General features: G+C 35.7%; 1 protein-coding gene and 1 long non-coding RNA gene across 6 annotated transcripts in view; both read left to right on the top strand.

The window, feature by feature from the left end:
• The window catches only part of si:dkeyp-23e4.3, a 152462-nt gene that overhangs the window by 123048 nt on the left and 12017 nt on the right, over positions 1–17397 (top strand). For 3 of the 5 annotated variants that reach the window (XR_015520513.1, XM_087301743.1, XM_087301745.1), the window contains exons 7-11: positions 2636–2795; positions 7060–7258; positions 7421–7634; positions 12095–12209; positions 14029–14250. Coding sequence is in view for 2 of the 5 variants with exons in the window: in XM_087301743.1 (XP_087157869.1) it covers positions 2636–2795; positions 7060–7258; positions 7421–7634; positions 12095–12209; positions 14029–14250 (910 nt within the window). In the remaining 3 variants the exon portion in view is untranslated. Of the gene's footprint in view, positions 1–1222; positions 2399–2635; positions 2796–7059; positions 7259–7420; positions 7635–12094; positions 12210–14028; positions 14251–17397 lie in introns of those variants that run through there. The other 2 variants (XR_015520515.1, XR_015520514.1) reach the window with 2 other exon arrangements.
• On the top strand, positions 4022–6254 carry LOC147838926 (uncharacterized). Its single transcript, XR_015520619.1, has 2 exons — positions 4022–5097; positions 5165–6254. It is a non-coding gene; the product is annotated as an uncharacterized LOC147838926 (long non-coding RNA).

Raw genomic sequence — 17397 nt, 5'->3', positions numbered from 1 at the left:
CGTTGCATCCTCTTGGGCGCGTGCACGCGGCGCCTCTCTAACAGACATCTGTAGAGCTGCGGGCTGGGCGACACCCAACACATTTGCAAGGTTTTACAATCTGCGAGTGGAGCCGGTTTCCTCAAGGGTATTAGGTAACCCTTTGGTGATTGAGGAGACAACTCGGTAGGGTGTTGAAACACGCTTGCTGCGCCATTCTCCCTAACACGGAGGTACGTGCGCCTTTTTTATCTGTCAGTAAAGTTCCCCGTCAGGTGAGCCCTGCAGATTCCTCCGTGGCCCCCAGCACTGACTCAGCGGAGGAGTCACTTGCTGGTCCACTACGTTGTAGGTCTGCCCGCTGGTCAGCCCGCGTTTTGGGTATAGGTGCCTGCTATGCGTGATCCCCACTAGGCGATCCCATATGCTTATTCCGCCACGGTTAAGTCCCCCCCCTGGGCGGACCCGTGTCTTCCCTCTCCGCTAACCACTCTTTGCTATGCGTACTCCCCCTTTTTAGGGCTAGTCCATAGGTAATTCTGCCATCTATCCCCCCCTTGGGTAACGGATGGCCTCCGCAGCGTCCTCCCTATCGGGATTGCACGCTTCCCAACGTACTGTCGTATTTCCTAGAATTATCTAGATGCTCACGACTTCCCAAAAAATATATCTAAATCCGTAAAACTTCTGTTGAAGTAGGATAAATTAGGGCCAGGGACACGTTGGAGGACCGCGCCCCCCATGATGTGGGTGCGTCACGCTTGCTTGACTATCTCCTCATCGGGGGTGTTGGTAAGGTGCAGTCATTATGGCGCTTTCCATATTCTCCCATTCATGGCACTGAAGTTCCCCAACCGAAGGGGAACGTTCGAGGTTACAGAAGTAACCCTTCGTTCCCCGAGGAGGGGAACGGAAGTGCCATATTCCGTCACCATAATGACTGTCCCTTAGCTGTTTGAAAGTCTCTTCAGCTTAAAAGGATGGCGTCTGCTGGCTTCAGGTGTGCTTATATGCTGAGATGATTGCAGATGTCGCACACCTGCGCAAGCTTACGCTGCCAATTAATTTCATTCATTGGCCCGTTCAATACTCTCCAGATAAGCGGCTTCTGATCCGAATCCTCCCATTCATGGCACTTCCGTTCCCCTCCTCGGGGAACGAAGGGTTACTTCTGTAACCTCGAACGTTATCTATAGTGACGTATGAATGGTCTGATTTGCGAATCATGTATTGGTTGATGTAGGATCAGCCTTAGCCAATCATAAGCATGTGATCCTCTCAAATTTAGTTTATAAATAAACTTCACAATGTGAGACTCCCAGTTTAACTTCCCATAAGTATATAATTATTTAAGCAACTGGATAAGTGCAATACAGTGAAAATGCTTATTAACTGCTAATTAACAACCTTCCTAAGTCACCAAACATGAAGCACATTTCTATTTGAAAAGATATGAGGATAATAGCAATTATCTGCCTTTTGCTTAGTGCTTTTCATACCAACCTTCCCTTTGATATTTTAACCCAAATCAGAGAACTGAGCTCCCCGTAGAGCAATTAATAACATGTTTGACATTATGCATTTCTGTAGTTAAATGGACAAAAAAACAATCGCTTAAGGCGAAGAGGAGAGGATAATTGACTTTTTTGGGAGAGAAGTAATTAGGCTATTTGTTTTAACAACCACTGAGCTAACTACAAAAGAAACAACACTCTCAACTCTGCCCCCACATTCACATTGATCGCTTTGCTTGAGCATTCAGCATCCTCACTGTCAGCTTGCTGATTTCACATAAGCCGCTGATTCAAGACATTTTTCTTCTGCAATAAACAATATATGAGACTAGTTATTGGAAATTTGTGTTAAACATGTAGCCTTTTGAATCTAAACAACCGCACCGAGCCACTAGGGAAACGTAATTGAGCAAATGGAATAAGGTGTATATTGATATTGTCTTTAATTGAACAACGCAGCTTAATAGCGAGGAGAGTCAGGCTTGAAGAGAAATGAAGGGGTAATTGAGGCTAACGCTATCAAGAGAAACTAAACGATATGAAATTTTTAAAATCCAATTTTTGTCAAATTAGTCAGCTCCGGCAAAAGCAAATTTAATTGGCTTTGAAGTTTTATCTCAAGGTCCCTGAACTTGATTTATATAGAAATAATGAAAAGCAAGCTCTAAATAGCTGTCAGGTTATCTTCCCTACTACACAGCCTATGGTCATGGCAGCAAAATGGCTGTCTAATGATAAAAGGCCTTTCAGAATGTAAATCAATATGGGCTTTGCTAAACCAAAAGGACAGTTGGAGATTCATCAGGAGCCTTTCGCCAGCAGGCCAATATGTACTCAAAGATTAAAACCACTACATCTATTCTAATTGCTTTACTTCTACACTATTAGATTGCTTAAGCTCTGAGAAAATAACATGAAGCTTATTACAACAAACAAATGAAATGTCAGTTCAACACGTGCCACATTTATCACTGATGGCGAAGTGCATGAAGGCCTCACAACACTGCTAATATGGTTAATGTGATCTGCTAAATATACCCTTCCTTCAATTCAGTTCAACACTTCATTATCTCAGATAAATGTACGCGAGTAATGCTGGTGACTAGCTGAAAATACATCATTCTGTTCTTTTTCTATTTTAGGACTGTGCCAAAATTATACCGAAAGGTTAAACCTTCAGAACATAAGAGCAGAAAAGTGTTTGAGGTGCCTTTGCTACAGAGTGTCCAGCAGTCGGGGAAGCCTTTGCCACCGAGCATTTTGAGAGCAATGGAGTTCTTAAGGACCAAGTGCTTAGATCAGGTATGAAATCCATTAAGTGGCTAAACAAAGAGAGCACTTTACAGCAGCGATTGTTCTTAAATATTCTATTTATATTTATTTATTTATTTATTTGGGGGTGGGGGGGGGGTCTTTCTTAAAATGTTATTAGCCATAAAACAAACAAACCTACTATTAGGTGAATCAAAACACATTGAATTTTTCATTTGACACAATCCATATATGGTAATTGTACAAAAAGATAAAGGTATAAGCTGTGCTGGGGAGTAACTAGTTAGATGTAACGCCGTTATGTAATTTAATTACAAAATTAAAGTAACAGTAATTCTTTACAGGAGACAAAATGTGTAATTAAATTACAGTTACTTATGAAAATGTTAAAGATTACAAATGGGGTTACATCTAAACATTTTCTTTAAAAAATCTGGCATATGTTGAATAATATTAACTGTAGATTTTTATCTGCACGATGCCTTCTGCTAAGGCCATTTATAAAAGGGGTGCTATTCTGCTATAACTACATCTCTCAGTAGCATGGCGGTAGCGTAGCTACTTTCTAAATCAAATAGCTTATCAGTAGCAAAGCTATTTTTTTAGTCAAGTAGCGCTGTAGCGTCCACACAAGCTACATTTATCCAACAGAGGATCAATAAGTGAGAACACCAGCATTCACAGAGCTGTGAGGCCGGTGTCTAGTGGATGAAAATAAAGCCATATGATGGTGAAAGGGATGATTTTTTCTTCAACATGTTTTTCGGTGGTCAACAACAAATTTTTTTTGTGTTACTGCCAATTCTCCCTCTGGTCTGTCCGAAATTCTGAAATTTTCTTAATGGAAAGATGACTGAAGGAGAGGAGGTCTATACAGTGTGTATATATATATATATATATATATATATATATATATGGGCGAAGCAGTGGCGCAGTAGGTAGTGCAAGAAGGTCGCTGGTTCAAGCCTCGGCTCAGTTGGTGTTTCTGTGTGGGGTGTGCATGTTCTCCCTGCATTCGTGTAGGTTTCCTCCGGGTGGTCAGGTTTCCCCCACAGTCCAAAAACATGTGGTACAGGTGAATTGGGTAGGCTAAATTGTCCGTAGTGTATGAGTGTGCGTGTGAATGTGTGTGTGAATGTTTTCCAGAGATGGGTTGCGGCTGGAAGGGCATCCGCTGCATAAGTGTGCTGGATAAGTTGGCTGTTCATTCCGCTGTGGTGACCCCGGATTGATAAATATAAATATATAGTTTATTCTAGAACAGGCTAAAGTATACTATGCTAATTGCTATTAGTTCATGATAGTTTCTAATGATACTATGTAGTGTAATTTATCAATGAAAAGTTGTAAATATATATAAAATATAATGCTCATTTCCAAATATTTCCCTTCACTATAAATTACTATAGTATTTTAAATGTGTAACACCTGGTTTTATTGCATTTTTTGTTTTGTTGTTATATACTATAAATTGTTTCTGTTTGGTACAGCATATTAATAGCAGTAAACAACTGAACTAAACAAGTATCCCTCATGTGTTTCATTGACAGTTTTATTGATCACTAAGATTTGATTCATTTGGATTTAAGCTGCTTTGATTTAAAAATGAAAATGGCAAAAATGGCTTAGATGTATTTTTTGATTGCAAATGCCACAAAAATCATCCTGCACCACTAACTAAAATTTAGATTTTGTAACAACAGTAAACAATTTTTTGTAATAAGGTCTGGTTTTGTGGTGGCTGTACTTAAAAATAAATGAATATAATCTTAATTCAAGTGATGAAAGATTTTGAAATTCTAATAGCAAACCGAGCTACTGTAAAGTCACACCTGCTTGGTATAAATGCTTGAAAAATGATTTAGTTAAAAATAATAATTAAACAATTAAAAGTAATCAAAAGGTAATCAGATGTAATCAGTTACTTTACTTTATAAAGTAATTAAAAAGGTACACTGCTTATTACATTTTAAATAGGGTAAATTGTTTTTGCTATTAAATTTCCAAAGTAACCTCCCCAATACTGGGTATAAGATGGTTAGGGTTAAAAAAAATTATTTGTTATGTATTAAAACAAGTTACTTCAAGATTATTAAAACGTGGAAATATATAAATAACAGTCTCACGGCAATTCGTGGCTTTTTGATTAATGGCTAATCCATATGAAATTGCATCTCATTTTTACAATTTAGTATGATTTTCTCTTGACGTCTCTTTTTTAAAATAGTACATTTTGTATCACTGAACTTGTACGAATTCGCACAAATTAGCTACTAAATGGAATAAATACTCACGTTTTCTCATGAGATCAGGTTGGAATATCCATATTTAAGTAATTTGAGAGAGTACGAAGTTACCTCAGTTATCTGACTTGTAGTACTTCCTGGGTATAGTCGGAGTTTAAAAAGTTATTATGGTAAGTTATTATGGTTACTATGCTATCCGAACCATGGCCAGGCACATTTCCCTGTTCGGTTGAGATGTGTGAGTGCTCTGAATCGGGCTCAGGCATGGCTCAGTTGGCTGGTCATGGCCTGGTTGGTTCGCTTGGGCTTCGGTGCCATGCGCTTGCCTTGTAGTGTGAGCAAATTATTTATTTATTAATAACTCTAACTGTTCAATGAACGCAAACTGCCATAGTTTATTAAAGACACAAACCCCTCATTGCATGTCAGCTGCACCTTCAGCAAACCTCCTAATACCCGCAGCACGAGGACTTTTATGATAATTTATGAGCGTCAAAAGTGGTGGATCTGTTTTGCGAAGTATTTGACTGCGTGTCACGGCATCTCAAACGACTAGAAATAATATAAAATTGTATACCTAAAGCAATCTCCACTGTGCTGAGCGAGAGTGCTTCTCTTCTTGTTAAGCTGAACAGTCGCATCATCGATGATGTAAGCGTGCTCAGGTTTGGTACGTAAAAATGCAATGTGAGTGCAGACCGAGGGGGAGAGGAGAGGGGATTTTCTTCACATTATCATGGGTATTTTACATAGGATGCAATCTAAAATGCTATTTCACAAAATTATGGGTAGTCTCCTATTAAAATTTTTAAAAATAAGTTGAAAAAATAAGTAAAAAAATAAAATAAAATAAAAAATGTGCATGTGATGTGGGTGTATTTGCAAAGATCAAATTTATATGTATATGTGAGTGTGTATAGGTGTGTTTGCATGCTGCGAGTTTATATGTTCATATGTTCATGTTAATGTGGGTGTTTATGTGAGAATTGAGTATATATTTGCAGTTAAAGTCAGAATTATTAGCCCCCCTTTGATTTTATTTTTATTGTTTAAATATTTCCCAAACGATGTTTAACAAAGCAAGAGAATTTTGATAAAAAAATGTTCTTCAAGAGAAAGTCTTATTTGTTGTATTTAGACTAGAATTAAAGCAGTTTTTCATTTTTAAACAACCATTTTAAAGACAAAATTATTAGCCCATTTAAGCTATTTTTTTCCGGTAGTCTAAAGAAAAAAAACAGAATTATACAATACCTTTTTGCCTAATAACCCTAACCTGCCTAGTTACCCTAATTACCCTAGTTCAGCCTTTAAATGTCACTTTAAGCTGAATAGAAGCGTCTTGAAAAATATCTAGTCAAATATTATTTACTGTCATCATGGCAAACATTAAAGAAATCAGTTATTAGTAATGAGTTATCAAAACAATTATGTTTAGAAATGTGTTGAGAAAATCTTCTCTTCGTTAAACAGAAATTGGGGAAAAATAAACAGGGGGGCTAATAATTCTGACTTCAACTGTATATGCAAGTGTGCACAGGTATGTTTGCATCCAGCAAGATTATATGTATGTGTGTGTTAATGTGGGTGTTTATGCGAGGATTGAGTTTATAAGTATGTGCGTGTGTATGTGTGTCTATGCATGCGTCAAGTTTATATGTATATGCAAAAGTTTCGTATATGTTGTTTTGAACATCTAATAGTATAGGTGTATATGTGAGCATTTTATAGGTGTATATGCACGTGTTTTATGAGTGTATTGATAAGCAAAGTTTAATTTAAATCCTACACGGCGCCTCATAACATGACCACATTAAAATGGTTGTTAGGAGTGTAAACATTACAATTTTGCCTGACTAGTGGACACTTTAACTATTGTGCCAGTGATTTCATGTTTTGCAAAAATGTAGCCTAGAGAGACCAAATCCATATTCTTAATGGAATTCATTAAACGAATGGCTGTTACTGGCTGAATTTCTATTCATGCGTAGTATAACTGATTACTTTAGATCGCCTTTTGCTTACACATATTTTGTCAAATCTGACAGGTTGGGCTCTTTCGAAAGTCTGGGGTCAAGTCCCGCATTCAGAATTTAAGGGACATGGTGGAAGCTGACCCAGATGGCGTGTCCTTTGAAAATCAGTCTGCTTTTGATGTGGCAGACATGGTGAAGCAATATTTCAGAGACCTGCCTGAACCCATCTTTTCCAGCAAACTGTGCGAAAGCTTCCTGCACATCTACCAATGTAAGCCCAGCTTAAGTCCAAACAAATGAAAAGATCTGACTCAAAGACCTACTGTATTTACGCAGAGAGTAACAAGCTGTCAAACCTGATGGTTAAAACACAAACTTTGGCATCTGTTTCAAATATATCCCTCAGCATTTAATGCCCTCGCTTTTTCTTCAGACTTTCCCAAAGATCAACAGTTTGTGGGGGTCCAAGCAGCCATCTACCTCCTGCCTGATGAGAACAGGGAGGCTCTTCAAAGCCTTCTGCTCTTCCTCCAAGAGGTGGTCGCCTGCGTGGAGGAAAACCAAATGACCCCTACCAACATCGCTGTGTGTTTGGCACCCTCCCTGTTCCATCTCAACTCTTTTAAAAGAGACAGAACCAGCATGAGGTGGGTGTAAGCCAGGATTGTCCAATACCTGGTCCTGGAGAGCTACTATCCTGCAGAGATTAGCTCTGACCCTAATTAATCGCAGCTGATCTAATTAATCAAGAGCTGTATCTGAAAGCCTCCCCTATACTCTCATTCACTATTCATTCGAGTGAATGAAAATGACTGACTCAGCTTCTGAAATCACATACTTCCATAATATAGTACGTTAAAAACAGTTTGCGAGCCGAGTGTGTCAGAATTCATAGTATTCAAAAAACAGTATGTGAGAAGTACCCGGATGACCTACTACTTCTGGCAAGACTCTAAAGGGTGCATCCAATAGATACTACGCTATCCCATTATGTCATGCAAGAGAGTTCCTGAATGGGAGTGAAGTGACGCAACTGACGAAAGTAGGTCACGTTATAATGACTAAATGGCGGATGTAGTACATCCAAGTTCCATTCATAGTACCAACATTCACATATAGAACTATATCGAACATACTTTTCTTACAGTCATGTAGTAAATTCAAATTCAAATGTAGTGCTTACTTAGGAGTAGGTGATTTCAGGATGCAGCCTGAGTGAATTCGAAGACCAGAAGAGATGTTGTTTTTGTTTGTGCTGATTGATAACATTTATGTAAATGGATTTAATTTGAAACATATTAGTCAGACTCTGCGATAGGTATTTAACACTTAGTGAGCTGTCTATTAGTAATTAAGCAAATTATTTTGATTTCTGTCATGAATACAAACGTTACTTTAATGAAATAATTATTTATTTACCTGACTTCAGTGTATCATTACAACCCTAATTTACATGGGTTGTACTGTCATTATAGAGATTTGTTGAGTGCAACTCTACTACAGTTTTGGACACCAATATATATATATATATATATATATATATATATATATATATATATATATATATATATATATATATATATATATATATTACTTACAGTATGTGTATTTTCTTGCTAATGTGTGTACATAGGTCACACACTCATTGTGAGATGGATTCTGTGCACTTCATAACATCCACTGTGATTTTAGAAACCAATAAAAACCAGACATGACCACTAGTTGACATTCAATTTCCAAATTTCTATTAGTGACCATACAAGTTTGCCCCCTATTTCTGTGAAATATGAACCAAGTTTTTTCATACTTGACAATATTTGTAAATAGACATCAGATTCTGAAGTAATATGAGCAGTTTGGTGGTATTTGAATTGAATTTAACTTGTAAAAGATATTTTTACAATTGGATTGCTGTAGCAAAGTAATGCTTTGATAAGTAATTCTAAGTAATGCTTAGAAACTAGAAATGATCAGGTTTCAAACCATATTTTGTGCTGATTGCTTTATTTTTAAATTATAATATTATGGTTTAAAAATGTAACAACAAATGGTCCCACGGGTTGAAGGGTGACAGTAATTGAATTTTGAACTCTTCTTGCAAAACAAAAAACTAAGAACAGTTACAAAATATGTGTTTAGAAGCCTTTTTAGGGATATTTAGTTTGTCATGATTAGGATTTAATTGCAATATAGTGAATTAAACTTAAGTGCCTCGCTATCAGGAGCATAAAAGTTACCATAAAAGTGCATTGGTGCCCATACATTTGCGCTAGAAATCCAATAAGCATATCCTTGTAACTTTCTAAATATATCACACCTGTCATATTTCACAATAAAGATTACATCAATTCCCATTGAAAAGCCAAAAGCTTTTTTTTGTCCACCCTGTTTTGTACGCTATAATCGTTTTTTGTGAGAGCAGCTTATGTAACAGCGCAGTTCCACATCTGGCTTTAATTTTACAGATAACCAAGATATTGTATCTGTAATACATTTCAGCTGGTTAATGAAATGCTGGACGAGTGACAGAGAAAATTTGAGGACAAGAACCAGCGAAAAGATGTATTTCTCCAGGAAATTGGGATTAATATTTCCAAATCTGGTCCCTTCAAACTTTATTTTTGCGAAGATGAAGACTGATGAATGTTCCACAACATGTTATCTAATACTCTTGGCTCCGGAGTATAGGGATGCTATAGACCCTTTTTCCTCTGGAGTGTCTTGAGGGTGAAAAGGAAAGTGATACAGTTACGTCACAGGGTAAATGCATAAGAGGCAGACTTGAAGGCATTTTGAAGAAACTCCCTCTATTTCTGAAAAAGCCAGCTGCCAGAGAGCCAACAAGCTCTCTTTGCTCTCCTGCTGAGCTCTGGATTCGGTGTTATGCACTGGCACTGCAGATAACTTTTAAGGTTAATTTCAATGTACCGCTATAAGAAGCACTAAAAAAAAAAAAAAACAGCTAAATGTGTTGTAAAATTAAATGTAGGCTTTGTTACAGCAACCCAATCTTTAGTATAACTCCAGCCTATACACTATAAACGTTTACTGTGATCTACTCAGCTCTTTTGGTGAAACATTTTTAGGCTTTGAATTTGAATGTTGTGAAAAATTCAGAATTATACTTGAAGCATTAAGCAAATTTCTAAAGAAATGGAGTAGATTTGAGTGGATCGTCATAAATAAAATGTAGTAAATACAATCAAAAGTCTTTAAGCGATGTAATAGTTATTCTAAATCTGAGATGGCCAAATTAGGGCTCAGTTGGCCATTGGTAATCTTTGATTTGGCCCTACCATCCCATCTGAGAAAGGAGGAAGAATATTGGGGAAGTTTGGGGAATGCCTTTAACAGAGATTGTCTTTTCTAATTTAACATAACCTTTTTTAACCATTCAGTTTCCATTTATGACCATACAAGGGTGCCCCTTTTTTCTGTGTATGTTTTGTATAATATAAACCATATTTTTTCATATACTTTTGACCATTTTTGTTAAGTAGACACCAAATTCTGAGGTAGTTTGAGCAGTTTGGTGGTATTTGACTTAAATTTAGCTTCTAAAAGATATTTTTACAAGTGAATTGCTGTAGCAAAGTAATGCTTTACACCTACAAATACAATTAAAAGTCTTTAACTGATGTAATAGTTATTCCAAATCTGAGATGGCCAAATTAGGGCTCAGTTGGCCATTGGTCACATTTGATTTGACCCCACCGTCTTATCTGAGAAAGGAGGAAGAATAATGGCAAAGGTTGGGGAATGCCTTTAACAGAGATTGTATTTTCTAATATACATAATCTTTTATTTGTTGAATTGTTGAGCTACAAAAAAGCTAACTAAAACAGATAGTAGATCATAGTAAACATTTTTGCAGTGTAGCCAAAAAATAAAATAGATATACAGATATATTTATAAGGCAACAAGTAATATAATACTCCAAAAATTTCATTTGCTGTTTGTTCACTTATTTAAAATGAGCTGAAACAACTTTGAGCTGGGACATCTTAGTTGTTTTATGTTCAATCCACTTAAATTTGAAAATGCTAATAAGTTAACTTAATTCCTTCATGTTGTCCCAACACAAATTGATAGTGTGGAACCAGGCACTTTTTTTTACAATGTAATTTAGGTTTGTACCAAAAAACATGAAGGACATATGACTATTCTCATTTGTTAGTTATAAAAGTTTTAATATTTATTTAAATATACTGAAGTAGTATAAGTAAACTTAAAAAAAGTAAACCGGGGGGGGGGGGGTTATTAATTTTGGTAAAAAATTACCAAACCTATTAACATTAACATTGCAAGAACATTTTCACAATGTGCCTGCTAAAAATTTTCTTCTGGGGAAAGTGTTATCTGTTTTATTTCAGCTAGAATAATAGCAGTTTTAATTTTTTTAAACCATTTTAGGGTCAAAATTATTAGCCCCTTTGAGCTATATTTTTTGATTGTCGACAACAAACCATCATTATACAATAACTTGCCTAATTAAACTAACCGGCATAACCTAAATAACCTAGTTAAGTCTTTAAATGTCACTTTAAGCTGTAAAGAAGTATCTTGAAAAATATAGTCAAATATTATTTACTGTCATCATGGCAAAGACAAAATAAATCAGTTATTAAATGAGTTATTAAAACTATTATGTTTATAAATGTGTTGAAAAAAATCTTCTCTCCGTTAAACAGAAGTTAGGGGGGAAAATAAACGGGGACTAATAATTCAGGGGTTTTAATAATTCTGACTTCAACTGTATATACAATAAAAGTTTATGTGTATTCATTTCTATGTTGAATTAAATACAGACTTTGAATTCCTATAAATAACATGCAAAATATATAGTCCTTTATACAGTAATTTACTGTAATCATGCTGCCTGCCTTAATTTCACAATAATGTTTTGAATACGACATATTACTGTGAATTTCACGGTGAAATCCTGTGAAGTAAGACAAATGTTATTTACTGTGAGAAATTACAGTAACTTGTGAAATTCTGGGAATTTTTCAGTGTATAAATTGGAGAAAGGGTTAGACATTTGAATGAATTCAACGTTGTGTGCATAATGTCTCAAATTTGTACCATTTTCTGCTTTTGAACATAGGTCTAGACAACGGAAATACAGCCTGGGAAGGCCAGACCAGAGGGATCTAAGTGAGAATCTGGCTGCAACACAGGGACTGTCACATATGGTTACTGAATGCTCTCGCCTTTTCCAGGTACATAGTACTACTAATTAGTACTAATATCCGTGATCATATGCATGCAATCTAAATGTGCTGTAGACCTCTGATAAACAATATATTTTCCCTCGTTCCAGGTGTGATAATGCGAAAAAAGAAAAGAAAAAAAAACATTCAAATCCAGGGGTTTTAAAAAGGGTAATAGGAAAGTCTAGAAATGGCTGTAAAAATGAACATCCCAGCTTAATAAATTAATTTGTCATCTTGGACCACAAGTTTAAACCTCAATTCTGAAATTGCACTGGTATATCATGGGCAATAGCTAAAAATGCATTGTATGGGTCAAAATGATTGACTTCGTTTGTTTTTAATGGCAAAAATCATTAGAGTACTAAATAAAGATCATGTTCCAAGAAGATATTTTATAAATGTTGTACAGTAAATATTTAAAAAGTAATTTTTTATAAGTATCAGCTTTAAATCTGATTTTCTCAGATTTTAAATTTACTTTAAGAAGGTTATTGAAAAGATTCTACTATTTGTACATTTTCTTTTATTCCAAAATGGTTTTACTATTGAGTCAAGATCAGATATTTTGTAAATTTCCTACAATAAATAAAAAACTGTATTTTTAGCCTAATTTGTACATCTTTAAAGGCAATTTATTTTTATTTTATTTATTTATTTATTTTGTCCTCAGATTCCAAATATATACCCGTGAAACATACACGTATGCATCTGGAAAGTATTCATATCACTTCACTTTTCCCACTTTTTTTATGTTACAGGCTTATTCCAAAATGGATTAAATTCATTTATTTCCTCAAAATTCTACACACAATGCCCCATAATGACAATGTGAAAAAAGATTTTTTGAAATTGTTGCAAATTTATTAAAATTAAAAAACCTGAAAAATCACATGTAAATAAGTATATAAGTAATAACAAGTTCACCTGTGGTAAATTCAGTTGATTGGACATGATTTGAAAAGGCATACACCTGTCTATATAAGGTCCTAGGGTTAACAGTGCATGTCAAAGCACAAATCAAGCAAGAAGACAAAGGAATTGTCTGTAGACCTCTGAGACAGGATTGTCTCAAGGCACAAGGCTGGGGAAGGTACAAAAAAAATTTCTATTTCTGCAGTCATGATAGAGGGAAAGATGAATGCAGCTTTGTACAGAGACATCCTAAATGGAAACCTCCTTCAGCGTACTCTTGAACTCAGACTGGGGCGACGGTTCATCTTCCAGCAGGACAATGACCCAAAGCAAACCGCCAAATATCAATAGATATATAGCTTCACAACAACTCAGTGAATGTTCTTCAGTGGCCCAGCCAGAGCCCAAACCTAAACCCTATTGAACATTTCTGGAGAGATCTGAAAATGGCTGTAAACCATTGCTTCCCATCCAACCTGATAGAGCTTGAGAGGTACTGCAAAGAGGAATGGGCAAAAATTCTCAAAGCTTGTGGCATCATATTCAAAAAGACTTGAAGCTGTAATTGCTGCTGAATTTCAAAAAATCTGTTTTCACATTGTCATTATGGAGTATTGTGTATAGAATTTTTAGGAAATAAATGACTTTAATCCATTTTGGAATGAGGCTGTAATATTAAAAAAAAATTTGGAAAAGGTGAAGCACTATGAATACTTTCCAGATGCACTGTAGTGCCTTAAATTTAAACATTAATAAGAAGTTGTTAATTGGACACTAAATATATAATATGAAATAACAATCCAAAATGATGATGTTAGAAATAATATTGCATTTACAATACAACTTAACAAACGAAATGATATGTATATTGCATATATGAAACATATAACAATCGTATATGTCCTCAATACAGATACCGAAATACTGGGAAACCCATGGAGCAGGCAGCTTTAAAGAGGATTCACAACAAAACGATGCAGTCCCGAGTTCTGTATCCCGCTCTGGAGAAAATGAACTTCCAGACCGAGCCAGGCTATTTCTACTCACTCAAAAACTCCTGAGAGAGGCCAGAGATAAGTCTAAAGGCTGGACATCCTGCTTAAGCTCGGACCATGTGGATGTGGCAGTTAAAAAGGTTTGTTTTATTTCCTAACATCAAAACTTTAGAGACCCAGAGCACTAGTTGTGGCCTAGTAGTACACAACACAATGTAAATGGAAATCAGCGACAACATAGAAGAATTTTTATCAGTTTTATTAGTTATAAGACTAATTTAGTTATAGTTATTTTATTAGTCGTAGTTATATATTTTAGAAGAAGAAATATTGTAGTCCAGCACATTAACACAGAATGACTCTCAGATCTTTCGATTATTTTCTTTACACTATACCCAGCATAATGTTACAAGGAAAAAATTTTACATATTGTCAGGAAAACCTAATGAATTCATACGATTTTTAAAGAAGCCTCTTATATGAACCCCACCCCTAACCCTACACCTCATTGAGGATGAGCGAATCATTCTAAAATGTACAATCATACAATTCAATATGAATTAGCCACTAAATCAAAATGTTACCATAAGATTGCCATGAGATTGTGTTGTAAATAAGTATAAAATTTAGCGATGCTGCTTTTGGCCGTTATGCTTATTGCCACTGAAATAACATTCCAGAGGACATCACGTGTGCTAAAATAGAGCAGAGGAACTATGACATCAATTTGTATGCAAAAACCCGGAAGCGGGTTAGCATTTTAGCAGTTAGCAGTTAAATAAGGCTCGTGGCTAACACAAACTCAAGATACTTTCACGTTTTACTCTATGACATAACACATCAGTTACAGTACACTCTTGATTTCTTACATCAGTTACGCTTCTTTAAAAAGATGGTTGCTAACAAGTTGCTAAATGGGACTACAGGTGATGTCAGAGACATTAAATGTGATCGAGATGAACTGGTCTGAAATGCAGCACGCTTGCATTGGGCATTTGGATTTGTCTGTTATTTAGGTATTTTCATGAATATTATTTTATAGTTTGTAGTATTTTTCTAATTGGGAATTCATATTATGTGTAGATAATGCCTTGACCAAAGTTTTTAGAAAGTTTATACTCTATACACTTTATACTCTGTTTTTCGTGTGGACAAACAGAGACCTGCATAGGGGAAAAGAAGTGTGATTTTGAAAATATCTATTTTGAAAATAGTGTGAAGAAGTGTGATTTTGAAAATAGTTTGTGAGGACAAGGCAACTATATTTTTTTTTCTTTTTTGTGGGGGGATTGAGGGTTAAGCTCAAAATGTGCATGTATTGTCATATTTTGTTGCTTATTTTATATTTATCTGTGGTGGAAAGAGTATTGAAAAATCATACTCAATTAAAAGTACCATTACTTGCCTAAAAATTAAATGCAAGTAGAGATAAAAGGCTCTATTTTGACAGTTCATGCGCAAAGCGTAAAGCGCAGGGTGCAAACGCATTCAGGGCAGGTCAGAATCCACTTTTGCTATTTTAAGGATGGAAAAATCCGCTTTGCGCCATGGCGCATGATCTAAAAGGGTTGAGTTTATTTTCTTAATGAGTTATAGGTGTGTTTTGAGAATAAACCAATCAGAGTCTTATCTCCCATTCCCTGTAAGAGCCAGTTGCGTCGCGTCATAAGCACATTTGCTATTTACATGACGTAAAGTAAGTGTAAGTGGAAAAATTGAGCATTTCACTAGCAAGAAAACAGTTCAACAGAGCATCTGCAGCGCAAGAATGAGAGATACTGTAAGGCATCTCATTATTCACTTTCACTTTTGCTCTCGTGGATAGGGAAACCATGTATGCACAGACATCAGTAAGCCTATAAACAATTAATTTAGTTTGTTAAGCGCAAAGATTTGTTTCAAAACTATTTCTAAATTCAGTTGTAATTTCCAGCAAACAAATAAATGAACAATGATAACAAAGTGTGTTCAAAAAACTGAGTTTTATCCTAATACACATGCTGTGCCCCATATGGTCTGAAACATGACAGGTGGGCGAATCTAAGCTTGTTTTTAATAAAATATATATATATATAAATATGGATTTAATAAATAATACTGCTAATAATGATAACATTATACAAAAGCAAGTTGAATGAACGGAAAAAGCCTCCTGAGATAAAGAAGGATTCAAGGCAGTGGTTTTTAAATTTATGTAGGCTAGAAAAGAATATTTTTTGTAATATTTTCATCCTTTCTATTTATATCCTATATATATATCCTTATTATATCCTATATATCCTTAATATTTTAATTATTTTTCATATGTAAAGATATTTGCTTATTGCTCTACATCTTGAGTGTGTTAAGCAGTGTGTAAGCGAGGCACATTCTGCGCTGGACTTTAGACCAGCTTTGTTCTGGTCTAAAGAACAGACTATTACAGTTTCTCAAAATAGCAACGGCCCAAAACACGCATGCTTTTTAAGACCAGAACGCCTATGGGCGCACATATGAGCGCAAATGCATTTGCTATCTAAACAGCTTGGCGCAAAATGTCCAAACGACTCTTGCATCAAGCTGAAACTAGCAAATAACAATTGCTTCGCGCAACATTCTGTCGTGCATTTAGTTGTTGCCCAGAAGGCACACAACGTTAAAATTAGGTTACATTTAGGTTTTGATGTCAGGTGACCAAAATTCAAATCTAGCCAGAGTCTAAAGACAACGTTATTTTGATGTCCAAAAACGACGTCAAATGACGTTGATATTTGGTTAATTTTTAGGTTGTGTTACTGTACAGTACGTTCACACAGAAAACAGCGAGAGTGTCAAAGTGCCAGAAGTCATTCATTTTCAATGGGAGGCAGCGGCAAGGTGCAGCAGTCTTCGCTGGTGTGGGCGTCGAGGAGAGTTGAAATCAAGTCAACTTTATGGTAATGAGCTATGACGCGGTTTGGTGGCATCTAATCGGAATATGGAAGTCCACCGCTTGATAACCAACTCTTGTTCCAAAGAGTTTAATTATTGATGTTGCCGGATTTCCGATTATTTGCAATGTTTTCTTACAGGAACATACATTTAAAAAGTTACTGGCAAGTTACTGATGTGCAGTAATGTTATACATTTTTTCTTTAAAAAGACGGGAATGTCATGCGACAATACAAAACAGTACTGCTGCTTCAGAATATTTCAGACATATGGACACGTTAGATAATTACAGTATGTGGAGCAAAGCCACAACACATGCAACTTGGGAGCTATTCCATAAACCAAGCTTACAGAAAAAGCCAGGCTTATTTTAGTTA

Source organism: Danio rerio, chromosome 21 (genome assembly GCF_052040795.2).
Source record: "Danio rerio strain M-AB ecotype USA chromosome 21, GRCz13ab, whole genome shotgun sequence".
Classification (NCBI taxonomy): Eukaryota; Metazoa; Chordata; class Actinopteri; order Cypriniformes; family Danionidae; genus Danio; species Danio rerio.
Note: the sequence above shows the minus strand (reverse complement) of the source record. Positions and strands in the feature narration are given on the sequence as shown.